At 44.6% G+C, this 15,608-nt stretch overlaps 1 protein-coding gene across 1 annotated transcript in view; it reads right to left on the reverse strand.

Moving 5' to 3' along the window:
* Nucleotides 1-7,467: 7,467 nt before the first annotated feature.
* Nucleotides 7,468-15,608, reverse strand: part of LOC149998053 (protein unc-45 homolog B) — a 30,290-nt gene continuing 22,149 nt past the window's right edge. Inside the window, exons 15-20 of the mRNA XM_090291074.1 lie at nt 15,467-15,533; nt 14,560-14,673; nt 14,222-14,337; nt 13,253-13,370; nt 10,995-11,150; nt 7,468-8,130 (exon numbers count right to left, since the gene is read on the reverse strand). Coding sequence (XP_090147200.1) covers nt 7,870-8,130; nt 10,995-11,150; nt 13,253-13,370; nt 14,222-14,337; nt 14,560-14,673; nt 15,467-15,533 — 832 coding nt within the window. The 3' untranslated portion in view covers nt 7,468-7,869. The remainder of the gene's footprint in view (nt 8,131-10,994; nt 11,151-13,252; nt 13,371-14,221; nt 14,338-14,559; nt 14,674-15,466; nt 15,534-15,608) is intronic.

The following is a 15,608-nucleotide window of genomic DNA, read 5'->3' on the forward strand; positions in this document are numbered from 1 at the left end:
CCATGACGGCTTAGGCTTGTCAATAACTTATCCCGAGATGGAAAGCCTTACAAACACCCAGAAAATGAAGCTTTGTTGCAGTCTCTATACTAATGGGTTCCTTATTTATGTTTTTCTTGGCCTAGTTTTTTCTTATGTGAGCAGCTGAGCTCTGAAGTTTGAACCCACTCATATAACAGTATAAGCTGTTTTTAAAGAACCTTGGTGAGAGCAGGAAGTTGTTTGCAACTCACCTGAAATAGGGAGAAGAGCAGGAATGCGTTTCCCTGAGTCAGTTGAAGGTTTTTACATTTGTGAAAAAAGAGCCTCTGGAGAAGTTTGCGAGGTGCGCAGTCCGGGCATGACAACAGCAGGATGTGAGCAATGTTATAACTTCTATGTACATAGCAGTTTACTAGTTGAATCTGCCTTCTTTATTACATTAGAAAATCCTGCACTTGAGCCTTACATTTCTGACAGCAAGTAAAACATCTTCCAGGCAGTAGCTCAGGAAACCTTCCTGAAAAAGTAACTTTGAGAAGAGGCAACATGTCCTCATTGACAAAACTAAGAATTTCCACGCTGACAACATGAACTGCTGTGAGGGAAAATCAAATCATTCAAGGGAGAAAGGATTGCCCAGGAATATTATTTGGATTTTCGTTGACTACTTTCTGACTAGCACTTGGGTTATGGATAGGCGGTGGTATCGAAGGATGTTGCACACAGTAGCTCAATTTCTGTGAACCTTTGAGCTCCTTTATGTAAAACAGTGCTTCTCAATCTGTAGTGTGTCATGTGCATATGAATCCCATGGACATCTTGCAAAAATTTTGATTCAGGAGGTCTGGGATGGAGCCTGATAGTCTGCATTTTTAAGTAGCTCCCAGTATTGTTAGTGCTGCTGGTCCACAGGCCACATTCTGAGCACCGAGGTTCTAGCAAATGCCAGGTAGGGGTATTTTAAACCCATTAAGTATTGACCACTGTTGAGTCCAGACATCAATTAACCAAAATCAATTAGCCAAATCTAGCATAGTATTAATACCCTCTGATAGCAGCACATTCAATTACAGCTGGGTGTCCATAATTTTAGGCAGATCAAGCCTTTCATTTCATCCTTCTTCATCAAACATCTTTAGTATACATTGCCACTGCTGCTCCCCAGGCTCTGCCAATAAACATTGATGAGATTGTGAAACTATGGCCTACAGGCTATCTCCTCCAGGAACGGTCTTCACCTCTGCGCCAAGTTGGGCTCTAACTCCTATTACAGGGTGTGTTTGAGTCTTGAGGAACATCAGCATCAGGTGGTTAGGCACCTGGTCCAAGTGCAACCATTCAGCTGTCAAATTTTTTTTTTTGCCTGGGAAATTCGCTTCCCTTAGGCATGGTGTGCCTTCCTCTCTAAAGGTATTTAGGGGTCCAGAGTTCTCAGCACCTACCTGTAAGAACGGAGTCGCTCAGAAGGCCATTAAAACGCAATGAGCAGGAAAAAAGAAGTTTATTGGGCGAATCAGCAAATGGGGAGGGAGCCCTGCCACTGGTGGTCAAGCTTAGCAAGTGGGGAGGGAGCCGTGCCCACGGGTGGCTCCGACTCCGAACTCCTAGGGAGAGGGGAGTTGCTTTATAGGGGGAAGAAAAAAGCGACTATTGAGTTTAGTTGGCCGTTTGGTTATCTGGCAGCTGCAAGTATGACAGGCTGATCAAGGCCAAATTCGGTTTGGTTTGATGCACCCTGCTATTGCCGGGAACTCTCAGCCCAAAACATCGTTATCTCCCAGGCAGTTACAGGTGGGAGCGGGGCTGGGGCTAGGGGGAGGGCATGGGAACTCAGGCTGTCACTACCCAAACAGCCCTTCGTGGTTTTTGCTGCTGGGGGAAGGGGAGAGAAATTAGGAAAGAAAAGAAAAACAAACTCAAATTTCCTTAAGCTTTTTTATTTCTTTTATTTTTTAAAAAAGGTTGAAGCAAATATAAAAAAAAATATTAGCACTTATAAATCCTAGATAGCAAAGATGTATTATATATACAATTTTTTTACTTTTTATATTGTTTAAATTTTACCACTCCTCATTACACATCACTATTCATTATGGCCATGAGGGGCTTATCTCGGGGTACAGGTTGATAAAAAAATGATTCATAAAGCCATGACATCAACCAGTAAAAGCACAGGCATGGCAAAATCACATCAGCAAATACCCAAAATATTACTTGTACCAAATCCAAAAGTCATAAAAAAGCAAAAGCTGTCTTTTTATCATCTGTGTTCCCTCGCATTCATTTGCCCTTCCATAGAGCCAAACACTATTACCAGTTTTTTTGTACACTTGCAAAGATACTTAATGAATTTATAAGCACATCTCTGTATCAGTTCTACAAGTCAAAGATAGCCACTTTTAGAACACTGATTTGTTCACCATACAAAATCTCTCAGGGGTGGTCCCACATCAATACTTCATAGTATTACAGTGTGTTGATATGCCACAGTTAATCAATTCAACCCATTGAGGGGGCTATTTACTATTTTGCAGTCTTCTATTAAAAATAAAGTGAAGTTCAATGAACTGTACAGAAGTCATTGCATGCATTTAAGCACATAGGTAGAATAAATTCCTAGAAGAATAATTGCTACCTAAAGGGATATGCGCATTTAAAATTTTGGTAGCCTGCCAGATTGTTCTTGATGGAAGCTGTACTGCTTTTCACCCTGGCTGGTGTGGCTCAGTGGATTCAGTGCTGGCCTGTAAAACAACGGGTCGCTGGTTCGATTCCCAGTCAGAGCACATGCCTGGGTTGTGGGCCAGGTCCCCAGTTGTGAGGCACCGGAGAGGCAACCACACATTGATGTTTCTCTTCCTCTGTTCTTCCTCCCTTCCCCTCTCTCTAAAAATAAATAAATAAATAAATATATATTTTTTAAAAAGTGCTTTTTCCCTGCCAAATAGTAAAATCATTAGGTTTGAACTTAGTGATTTTTGTCAATCTAATGAGTGGAAAGAGTGATATGTTGTAATTTTTAATTTATACTTCTATTATTATGGTTAAAGAGTCTGTATGTTTAAAAACTATTTTAAATTCCTTTTCTGGGTTCTTCTGCCTATTTACATCCTTTGCCCATTATTCTTTTGGTATCTTAGAACTTTTCTCTTTAGTTTTTAGAAACTTGTTTAAAAATGCGGAGTAAACTACTTGTCTATGATTTTTTGTTGCAGATAATTTTTCACTGTTGTTTGTTTCTTGACCTATTTTCATAGTGTTTTTTGCTACAAAGATAATTTTGTTTAAAATAGTCAATATTTTATTTCATGGTTTCTGATTGGAGACCATATTTATGCCTTCCTTATACTGAGATTATAAAAGTAATTTTTGCTTCATGTACTTCCATAATTCCAAATTTTTACATTTAAGTATTGAATTCACCTGGAATTTATTTTGCTGTCAAGTGTGATGTATGACCCAAGCCTAATTTTTTGCAGATAGGTACCCAAGTCATTTAGCATCATTTGGCAAATAACCCATATTTCCCCAATGAACTTGAATGCTACCTTTAACATATGCTACATTCCCACACATATTTGAACTTATTTTTGGACATTCTAGTCTGCTCAATTCCTGCCACACAACAGAACCATATTGCTTTAATTATTGTAACTTAGGAGCTCCTGTGCCTGAGGGTCTCTTGGTGTTTTCCCAAGCTGCCTTTCAGTGTCCCAGATGGCACTCTAAATGGATCGTATTAGCGAGAATTCTAGTTTTCTTTCTTTTCATGTACCCTCTTTGCTCAGTACTGCTTTAAGCTTGTGAGTGTAACTATGCCTTCATATAAATCTTTTAAATTCTGATTTTTATGTCCACACACACTTATTGGGTGTTTATGGCATGAGCTTGAGCTCTCTTCTTTGCTTCTCTCTTGCTGGTAAAGTTTGGGCTGTAGTTTTACTAATTTTGTTTATTCTTTCAGGTATTGGTAAAGAGAGAGTCTGGGAACTGTACTGATTCAGCTTTTAATTGAGAATTGCCAATTTTTATATTAATCATTTTATTTTAAAAATATATCTCTATACTATCCTAAGTGATTTACAGTTTCTTCCAAGTTAGCTACAAATCATTTCACAATGCATTAATTCCATGCTTTCCCACGGACATGTCTCAAAATTTTTCAAGTTCTTAATATTGTAACCCAGCTGCCAGAAATAACCAATTCTTGCTTCAAGTTCATATTTCTTACAGAGATATCTCAATATCTCTATTTTGGGGGAAATACTGGGGTCTTTACTTAACCAAGAATTAACTCTGATTTTTTTTAGTTTAAGTCTCTCAGAAAAGAGGGATTTGTTTGACTTCAAATATTATGAGAATTTCTGAGAGACCATCGGCACACAAGGAATTTGCTCTTTGAGAGATGAGCTGAAATCCTGGAGACTCAGCAAAATAAAGATACTGGACTTACTTTATCATTTCATTGGTTATTAAATTAAGTGAAAAACAAAGTGTAACCTTTGAGTTCAGTACTTTCATCTTCTTAAGTACCCTTTCATTTTAAAGTTAATTTAAAAACACAGTATGTCCCCCTGAGCAAATGTGGCCATCTTTCCTTTGAGTAGTAACCCAAGATTTTCCACAGGAACAATATTAAAGCAGAGTTAAAGGGCTGAGATTTCAAGTAACTGAAAAGCACACATAAATTTTTTAAAACTGTGATAAGAAAAATACTAACACTATTAAAAGGAAACTAATAAATTAATGTGATGTGGTCTTACAAAAAATTATAATTTGTGCCTCTGATCATACATTTTGAAATGTGCCACAGTCATTCCTTGCCATTAAAAACCCAGACACACTATCCCTCTCCACCCTTCATCCTCTCCCAGCACATCATAGTCAAACATTTCTACACCATGGCAGTGTTAAAAGTAATAAAAAATATGAATTTGCCTGGCACATACAACTCTGATCTTCTCATGACTTCTTCCCTCACTGAGCACTTCTCTGACCACTCTAGATAACCAATCCTCCTTCCTGTCTACCTACCCACCTACCTACCTACACACACACATACACGCACACCCAGATGAGGGTTACTTAATTGTTTCTTAAATTAGGATCTTTCTGTCAGTTAGAAACCTTCAGAATATACAGGTGTTTCCTTGCCCTGGAAGCCAGACAGAGCAGAAGACTGTGGAAAACAGGTGGCAGAGCTCCCCTGGGATCGATCCCAAACATGGTGTTTCTTTCCAGGCCCGAAAATCGACGGACACTGCAGATAGCTAAGGTGTATGGAAAGTACAAAAATAACGATAATTTGAACACCTCAGTATTCACCAGTTATTTGTAATACACTTATTTGTAGTGGAGGGGATTGAGGACAGAATTTGAGTTATTCTTAGTATTTACTCAAAATTAAAAGTAAAACTCTCATGTTTGGTCTGTCCAAGAGCAGGAAAAGCCAAGAGCCGGCTACCTCTGGTCATTCACACATGCACACACACACTCAGTTAATGCAACTTTTTACCATTTTTCTCAAGCTAAGCAGGGAGCAAGTTAACAAGAAGTGGGGTGTTTTAAAGGGACAAATGGCCTTATAAGGTTCAGGGAGTCTCTCATGGAGGGAGAATCACTGTCTAGGCCAGCCACGTGTCAGTGACCTCTGCCAGCACATGAGGTGGAGGTCACAGTAAGGTGGGAAGCTGCGTGCCTTGGTCTGTAGGTCTTGGCCCATAGAGAACCTGATCAGCGTTCTCCGTGAGAGACACAGGGAGATTGATGCCGAGGCTCCATGCTCAGTGACACGGTAGCTGCTCAGGCTTTTATGCTAAAACGTTTATGGGGAAACGATGGGCTACAGCAGCCAGGAGTTTTAGCACAGAGCTTTATCAGTCCTTCCACAGACTTTGGTGTTTATAATATTCACTTTTTAGGCAATAAGAGATTTTCTATTTTCTTTATTTTTAATCAATAGCAACAAATTAAAAAAATAAATTTTACATAAACATGTTTTGATGGTTTAAAAAAAAAATTCTTACCTGAGGATATGTTTTTATTGATTTTAGAGAGAGAGGAAGGGGGAGAGAGAAGGGGGGGTGAGAGAGAGAGAGAGACATCAATCATTTGCCTCCTGTATGCACCCTGACTGGCGATCAAACCCAAAACCTAAGTATGTGTCTGGACCAGTAATCAAACCCACAACCTTTTGGTGCACAAGACGACACTCCAATCAACTGAGCCACCCAGCCAGGGCTTGGTATTTCTTAAGAACAATGTTTGTCATTGTTCAAAGTGGGGTAAACCTCTCCATAAATTTACTAGGAGGAGGGATGAGGCACCCTTTACAAGGGTTTATATAGACTATACTCATCAGAGAATGGCAGGGAGAATCTGGGTCCTCTGGCCCTCCCAGCACCCACAATGAGATCCAGAAGCCTCCTGGTGTTATTCCTGCCCCAGTGGGTGATTATACTTTTCCTGAAGGAGCTTAGTTATGTGAGCCCAATGCTCCATTTGCTTTTACATGTGTAGGAAAGTGAAAGTGTGGCTTAGAATTTTCTCTCTGTATCCTCCCTCAGATCTTTAGTTCACTGAGAATGAATGTGGTAGGCAGAATAATGGCCTCCCAAGGATGTCCACTTCTTAATCCCCAGAAGAGGTTATGTTACAAAGCAGGGGGAATTAAGATTGCAAAGAGAATTAAGGTTGCTAATTAGCTGAGCTTAAAATAAAGAGATTGTCCTGAATTATCTGGGTGGGTTTAATGTAATCATGAGTGTTCTTTAAATGTGGAAGGAACCCTGGCCAGTGTGGCTCAGTGGATTGAGCGCCAGCCTGCAAACCGAAAGGTCCCCAGTTAGGGGTGGGGGAGAGGCAACCAGTCAGTTGCTGTTTCTTTCCCTCTCTTTCTCCCTGCATCTATTGATATACCATATTATTTTTCTTCCCAGAGTCATTACTGGGAATTGTGCTGGGTTGAGAATTGTTTTCTCTCTTCTCTTTCATACCATGAACTATAATAACTATGTAAGCCTGGAGCTTCTGTGGATTATCTTTCCTACCACATGGAGGGTGCCTGCCAGAAGATAAGGTCAACTCAGGGGCTATCAAAGCCAAGATATGGGGTAGGAGGGAATGAGAGAGCAAGATAAAGACATCCATGCAGAAAATAATGTTGGTGACAACATTTGAACACTGAATCTAACAATATCAGAACTTTCCCTGGATAGACGAGATATATGAATGAATGAAATTTTTTATTAAAGTACTTATGAATTGATTTTATTTATATTCATCATGTCCATCTTGCTTGGAAGATTTTCCCAAGCAAATTGCAAACATCATGTCATGCTGTTGAACATGAACTGTATTTCCATCACAGTTGAGTGATGGATGTGATATGGGGCGAGGACAGGGCACTGCAGCAGAAACATGCAGTTCTAGGCAGCCTTATTCAAACAGCAGGGGAGAGAGAGTATAAACCAGGACAGATGAACATCCAGATACAACAGCATTAACCTTTATATTCACATGCCTGTGAGGCCCTACCTTACCACACAATACATTTTCCAAAATATAAAGAACTTCAGCCCATTATCCTGGCCTTTGGAATGGGTACAGAAAGAATTATACAACCTATCTTCCAAAATACAGATACAATTTATTCTCGAAACTTCTAGAACATGACAGATATAAGGAGCCAATGAAACAGACAAACTTTGGGCAAAGGGGAAGATTCACAACTCAGGGAACAACCAAGTTTCTTGTTTGTCTGTTTGTTTTTTGTTTTGGAGACTTCATCATCACTGCTATGATCCCTAGATGAACCGACACTCCAGGAGTTCCAGCCTCAGGACTGCCTAGTACTGGCTCAGCCCCAGCATGCCTGTGGGCTTCTGTCTAAGACACTGGTTTAATGAAGCCATAATCCATGCACTTGACGAGACATTCCCGGGCTGTCTGAATCACTGCTGCCCTCTTCTCGTCCGGTTCCTGTTTGCCCACCACAGTCAGGATCTCCAGCAGCTCACTCTCCACCAGCTTCTTGGCCAGCTCAGCATCAGCCTCCAGCAGGTTGTAAGCAATGACCAGGCCCCGGTGCTGGATTGACAGCTGGTCGTGCAGGCAAAGCCTCTGGAGGATCTCTAACCACTGAGTTGTCTGGTGGGGAAAAGGTGGTTAAGGAAGGATTAGAGGAATCCGTGGGTGGACAGAGAGATTTTGGGTACTGGGCATTGGCCCAGCCCAGATTCTGAGCTCTAAAAGGATGAGCACATATCTGGTCATGTGTGTATGGGACTCAGCATATGCCTACCTGGGCCCCTTGGGACTACTTGGATGATGCCCATTATACCAGAGCCAGGGCAGGAATTGGAGACCTAGAAGGAATTTGAAAGAATCTAATCCCTTTCATTTTACAAGTGGAGGGACTGAGCTCCAAGAAGAGGAAGTAACTTAGCTATGTATGGTATCTGGAAATAGTAGAAAACAAACATCCACCCATCCATTTATTTTTTAAAGCACCTTAAGAAGCAAAGGGACAGGCTTACTGCATGCCTGAACAGAATGAGGATGGAGGGCATTCAAAGAGGAGCATTCTAACCCTGGGCACATGGTCAGGACCTATTTCTACTAACCCAGGTGCCCCTGGAGACATGAGCTATAGGTGTGCACTCCATCAGCCCTGACTTCATCTGGGATCAACACTGGAGTTGGAGTGTATCTTCTCCTCCCTTCCCCCTCCCTTTCTCTCTTCCATTCCCAGGTGTGAAGCAGCCCAACCACTGTGCACGGGGAAGGCAGAACCACTCTGATCACCCCAGGAGACAGAGATGGAGCTGAGAATAGAACCAGGAGGCTTGACTCTTAATCATTCAACAGACACCCATGGGCAGCAGAGTAAAATAGTTATTGGCATGAATCTTGGCGTCAGAGAGACCAGTGTTCAGGCCCCAGCTCAGCCACTTACCAAATTTTATGACCTTAGCTGTTATTTAGCCTCTGCAAGCCTCAGGAGCCTCCTCTACCATCTGCTCTGCCTGTCTCTTAACATTGTGGTGATTTAGTAAGATGGTACATGGGAAGAGCTTAGCATGGGAGCTGAAGCATGGTGAGAGCCCAACAAGTAGAAGTGGACAGGGATGGTGACATTAGACACTAATCCGAAGAGTTCCTTTTTGCTTCCCTGTACCGGTCACCCCCACCCTTTAGTAGTAAGCCGGGATAGCTTTCTACATGCACTGCTCTCAGATGGGGAGAAGACAGAGGGGAAGAAAAGGCAAGTCATTGGCTTCTGAGCTTCTAGGAAGACTTCTGTAAACTCTACACTGAATCTCCTACCACAGAGAAAGGAAATGAACATTCATCTAACTGGTAGGGTTCAGGGGAAGATTTAATGCTGATGGGTAACCGATAATGAGTCCAGTGTCCATCGCTCCCTGGGATGAGTCACTGGAGGCTAAAGGAAGGTCCTTTTGGGATGGGATCCCAGAAGAAAAATCTGTTGCCTGGCTTCCCAGGGCGTATGTCAGCAGGTGTGTGCAGCATCCAGCATGGCCCCAGGGTTGTACAAAAGAGAGGTATAGCCAGCTTCAGAGAGTCCACAGGATACCACTGTGGGGACAGGAATGCAGCCAACATTTCTGAGTCCCTCAGAAAGGAAGAAGAAGTGGCCAGGAGAGGGTGGGCCATCCTAAAGGATTCCAATACCTTTCCAATTAGCTGTGTGGCCTTGGGCTACTTTTCTGCACTCAGTTTCCTCATTGGTAAAATAAAGATAATAATAATCATGCCCACCACACAGGGCTTTGGGGGGAATGGAATGACTTAATAGATATACACACTTAGAGCACTGCCTGGAGCCCAGTAAACTGAGGAGTCACAGAGCGCCCTGCAGGGGCCGTTGATAGGAGTTACTTCAGCAGAGGCTGCTTAGGGTAGCAGTGTCAGTGTGGTCCCCAGGCTGGAAGCACCTCATCCCCGGTACTGAATCAGAATATCTGGGGAAAGTATTTTAACTGGCCCTCCAGGTGACTCTTGCACACCTTACAGTTTTGAGAAGCTTGCCTTAGGGAAAGTGTTGAAGCCCAAGGACTAAGCAGGATGAGCTATGTTCAGCAGGGACACCCCTCCCCTGGTGCCAGGACAGCATCAGCACTGTGGACCTCAGAGAATACACACACACAGACACACATACACACACACATCCCTACATTAAACTGAGTATCTGAAAGAGCCTGCCTTTAAATAAAGAGACTTGACTTAAGTACCTTTGAATTGAGATGTTCACATTTTTCTCGATCAGTAGAGATGATGGCCATGAACTTAGTTGTTTGGTGGAATAAAGTCTCATTTTGCACCCCATGTTCGTGACTGTGTAAATATCCCTTTCATTACACCCTTCTGCGATGGCCACAGTGCCACCAAAGGAACTGAACGCCGTGTCCACTTAAGAGAGCTCCCGATGGTATCCTAACCACACCCATGCTTCTAGGGAGCTTGAGGCTCCACAACAGTATTTAGTGTTGTTGATATTATTATTATTATTCTTAAACAATGAATCATAAGCACCACCAAAGGCAATGTGTGAAACTACAGTGGAAGAGATTTGAATTGGAAAACTCAGAAAGTTCAAATAATGACTTTAAGGGGCCAAAAGGTATAGACTCTCCTCTCCTTAGGTGGTAGGAACAGGGGGGTTAGGAGAGGTTACCTTGGGGGTAGGCCTTCCCCCAGAGCAGTGCGGTCTGGGCATGAAAAGAGTCCTTAGAGCAGTGGTTCTCAACCTGTGGGTCGCGACCCCTTTGGGGGTCGAATGACCCTTTCACAGGGGTCGCCTAAGACCATTGGAAAACACATATATAATTACAATTACCTATTGTTTTTGTGATTAATCACTATGCTTTAGTTATGGTTGGGGGTCACCACAACATGGGGAACTGTATTAAAAGGTCGCAGCATTAGGAAGGTTGAGAACCACTGCCTTAGAGCCTACCCCCTTTCTAGCCCCCAGGGCCCACTCTCACCACTTGGGTCATCTTGAGGCACAGTTTCTTATGTGCTGCTGTCAGCATGGCCAGGGCCCCTGCAGCTGCATTTTGCACCTTTTCATCATCCTCCCCGCAGAGCAGTACCAGAAGCTTCAGCCGGTCATTCCCATCAGCCAGGAACCTCTCCTGTACCTGTGGGAGGAAGGTACATGGCTCAGAGAAAAATGCCTTTACCAGCCTTGAGAGGGGAAGATGCACCTGAAGCCACATTCTCTGACTCAGTATCTCTTGGAGCTTTCCTTTGAGCAGATTACCCACACCACCTCCTCCAGGAAGTCTTCTCTGAGTAGCTGTGTGAAGGGGCTACAATCTCCTTCAGCTAAAAGTTAGAGAAAACAAGGGATTCCCTAGATAGTGTGCTCTACCACCTGTGTTTGTATTCAACTAGCCACGGAGGGGAAAGAGGCAGACACAGACTCCTCAAGGGTAGATGTTGCCTGAGGAGCCACATCTCACTTCCAATTTGGGGAAGCCTGGAGTGTTTATCTCACAATAGGTGGGCCTTCAGGGTCTGCCCTAAAATGACTTTGCAGTCCCTAAAGGCACAGGGGCGTGGCAAGAGCAGGGAGAGGTTGGGTAGTTTATTTGGTATTAAAGTGCTGCTGTACCATCTCCACCAGGTGAGAGGTGAGCTTTTCAAAGAGTCCGAAAACAGGAGAGGAGCCTTCTCGGGCTCAGGGTCCTGAAGGCTCACTGACCCTTCCATCCTTCTGCTCTACAATAAAATGTGATTGATCAAGTTTAAGGGCATTTTGTTGGGTCAGGTTTCCTAGAAGTGGAGCTCCAAAAGGAGTCAAAGATCACAGCTGCCCAGGTTAAGCTGGATCAGTGTCCTCAGAAGTGAGAGTGTGGCAGGGATGGTCCATGCGGTCACTCCTCATAAGGCACAGTTGTGAATGGGAAACAGCTGCCCCCAGAGGACTGTTTTCCCCCACCCCTTGCACCTAGATGTGGTCATGACTAGTTCTCAGCAATGGAATGTGAGTGGAAATGTTGTGTGTCACTTCCAGGCCACCAGAATAGAATACTACAGGTGTCTCTCCCATGGTCTCTCTCCCAATTCACCCTCTGAAGAGAGATCACTCCCAAGGTGGCAAAGGGGGAGGCAGTTCTTGATGATCAAAGAAGCCTGGATCCACGAGTCACTCCTTGGAAATGAGCCACCTGATCCAAATGTGAGTGAGAAATGAGCTACCCTGTTGGGACCACTGTGTTTTTAGGTTCTGGTTGCTGGCATCAGTTGCTGCTTCCGCAGGGAAGGCCGCTGCCCCATCCCATTGTTGCTCCCCTCCCCTGTCCCTGGACACACTCTCTTCTCCCACATGGCTGCCAGGCCCCAGCCCAGCCTTCGGCCAGCTCCCTGGTGGGCCCTGGTCGTTCTGTATCCTTTGACTTGAACAGGCTTTCATGGGTCTAGTTTTCCTCCTACAACAGTGAGAAGACCCAAGACTTAAGTTCAGGACAGAGTGCATGTCACACTAGGCTCCCCATGAGTGTCCAGGAGGGCCACTTAGCCTGGCCCCCACATTGTTGAGGAACCTCAGGCTAATGCCCTGTTGTTACCTCTGATGAGGTTGTACCTGCAGGCACAGCAAAATACTCTAGCAGGATGGGAAGGAGAAGACATGCCTCCACCGTATGGTTACAGTTTATCCCATAACTGGACCATGAGGCTATTGACATGTTCTGAATTCATTTTATTGTTATAAATTCCATGATTATTCTATGAAGAGCACAGTTATAATGCAATGCAGTTTCTATGGAAATAGAGTATATTCATGTTAACATTTAAAAATATTCCAAAACTGTAACTGCTTTTGCATTTCTTCCACATATTCCTATATATGGAGCTTCAATAGATGCAAGTGGTCTAGCCTTGCTTGGCCTCTAAGAGGTCCTGGTCTCATATCCTGCTTTGTTATGAGGTTATTTAGACCTAAATAACTTAGGTAAATGGTAACTTCTACCTCATCCAATGGGAGCTTTGGGGTCAAAGTCCCAGCTAGTGATACTACTACTTTGTCTGTTTTCTTTCACCTTTGTGCATGTATTCCTCTCAGGGTTCCTGGGGGGGGGGGCTGTAATCTAGGAAAGATTTGGGGGTTTCTGGGTTCTGTGGCAAAAATGCAACCTTAATACTATTATAACAGCCCCCAGTCTCACGCCAGACCCCGGCCTGTGGCCTGACTCCCTGGGCCTCGGTCACTCCCCTTCCCCATAATGAGCCCCCTCACCTCCTTGTTCAACACCATGTTACACACACACTCGGTGGCCGCCTGCCGCAGCTGGTCGTGATTCTCAAACATGTAGTTCTCGATGTCTGGCAAGGCCTTCTCCTTTAAGATCTTCTGCCTAGGGCGGGAGGGGTGGAGGAAGAGGCCACTGAGTTCTCTGTCGTGAACAGCTGGGGTGTTTGGCCGCTCAGGTGCCCTTTTCCCACCCTAGTGGTGTCCTCCCCATGTCCTCGGCCTGCGTGGTTTCTGTGGCATTGACCCTGCCCCCAGTTTTTTTTTTGGGGGGGGCACCAGTAGGCGTGAGCTAAATGACAGAGCATAGCACCCAGCTGGAGATTCTCTTGTATTAATGCAGAGGAAGAGAGACTCTCTCTCTCTCTCTATCCTGCTGGACATGAAGCCAGAAAAAGATGAAGCCACTTCCTGCCGGGTACGAAGATGAAGCCTTGTGGCTGTGAGAGGCGGGGAAAGCCCACCTGAGAGTTAAGACAACAGAGACAGGCGAGGTACAAAGAACCGGGCCTCAGGTCAGCTTTGTAACCCCTGCATCAAGCTGCACCTGAGGCTGGAGTACCCCACACTTTTTATTTCCATGAGACAGTAAATTCCCTTTATGCTTAAACCAGTCAGAGCCGAGTTTTCTGCCAGCTGGCACCGAAAGAATCTCAGCCCAATACACTCCGCCACCCCTGCTTCTGAGAAGGAATACACTTTGTCTCTCCCCACCTGCCCCCCTGGGTATCTTTTCACAGCTTCAGAAGGAAGTATTTTCACAGTCTCCTTTGGCTTGTTCACTCGCCACATGGTTTCTCCAAGTGCTAATTCAGATCTCTCCCACTGTGTTTCTTCTCACGGCCTTTGATCGGGTCCTTGGAGGAGAGCAGTTTTCCCACAAGGTATCTGTGAAATTCACCCAAACGCCTCATGGGACACCTGTCTTCACTCCTGCTCCCTGCACACCCCACTCACCGGAGTTTTTCACTCCGCCCAGACAGGTTGGTGAGGCCTAGGAGAGCCTCGTAGTTCTGCAGCCCATCCCTCTGTGTGTCTAGGAGTCTCACAAGGGGACGCACCACCTCGTAGACCTATGGGGAGGAGAGGAGGGGTGGGTCAGGTGGAGACCACGATCCCAGTTTCTGACATTTATAGGTGTCCAGCTTTAGAATTTCCAAAGCACTTGTCCATCCACTATCTGATTCGACCTTAATGATGATCCTGCAGGCAGGATCATTTCCTTTACTTCGCAGATGAGATGAGTTTCCGAGAGGACCGCCCAGTTAGTCACCTCCTGTCGCCCAGACACGCACCCGCTCCCCAGGGAAAGCGATGTCCGGATTGGAGACGGCCGCGATCTTTGCTAGGGCGTGGGCTGCCTTCACCTTGCCCACATCCGTGCCCTTCAAAGCCAGGGGAATCAGGGCCTGTAAGAAAGGGCACAGTCCCTCCTGGGTCACAGACATCCAGAGGCCCCTCTCCCCATCCTCCAGCTGCTGTCTGTCTGTCTGTCTGTTCCATCAGAAGTTCAGGAAGACTGCGATATAATCAACTCCTGGGCATCATACAAAACAATGAAATACTTAATCACAGATTCACTGCCTCTGGTTCTCAGGGCACATTAAGGATTCATCCCTACTCTCCTCACCATCCATATATTCATTTGGTTTTTAGAAAAGTAAATAGATCAATACATTGATTTTTTACTTTCTGCCTGAGTCAAACCTAATCATAACAGCAGCCATTTATTGAGTATCTACTATGAGCCAATACTTTAAGTGTATTTCCTCTAATCCTTGTGACATTCTGCAAAGTAAGTGTGTGATTACCCCACTCCCCATTTTGCAGATGAGGAAACTGTGGATCAGGGAGATTAAGTAATTCACCCAAGATTGTACAGCTAACAAGGGGACAAGCAAAGAATGAATGACAAGTCTTCTGCAGCGAAGTCCATGGCCTTTGTATCTGTACTGTGCTTCCTTCCGGTGGCCAGGAGGACAGATGGGCTCCCACAGTAAGTCCCATGATGCGTCACAGAATCAGGCAGAAATTGGATTGAGGCCATAGCACAGCATAGTTACCTAAATGATCATATTCCAGGAGGTCAAATTGGAGCAGGGGGTACATTAGTGTTGAGCTGGGAAAACAGTGTGCCTGAGTGCACACACACACTCACAGAGTACCTTCTAGGATGGCGAGAACTTTATCTCAGCCAATTACCTTGCCACCACCTTGAGCCACAATGGTGCCTCGGTCCCTTGGGTTGTCACACAGTGCCAGGAATACCCTGTAGAGTGAGGATAAAGGGCATTTAATGCCCCAGCACACCCTTCCCAGGCATCAGCAGCCAGCCAGTCAGACT

The sequence above is a fragment of the Furipterus horrens genome, unplaced genomic scaffold (assembly GCF_987537825.1).
Source record: "Furipterus horrens unplaced genomic scaffold, mFurHor1.1.pri manual_scaffold_11, whole genome shotgun sequence".
Classification (NCBI taxonomy): domain Eukaryota; kingdom Metazoa; phylum Chordata; class Mammalia; order Chiroptera; family Furipteridae; genus Furipterus; species Furipterus horrens.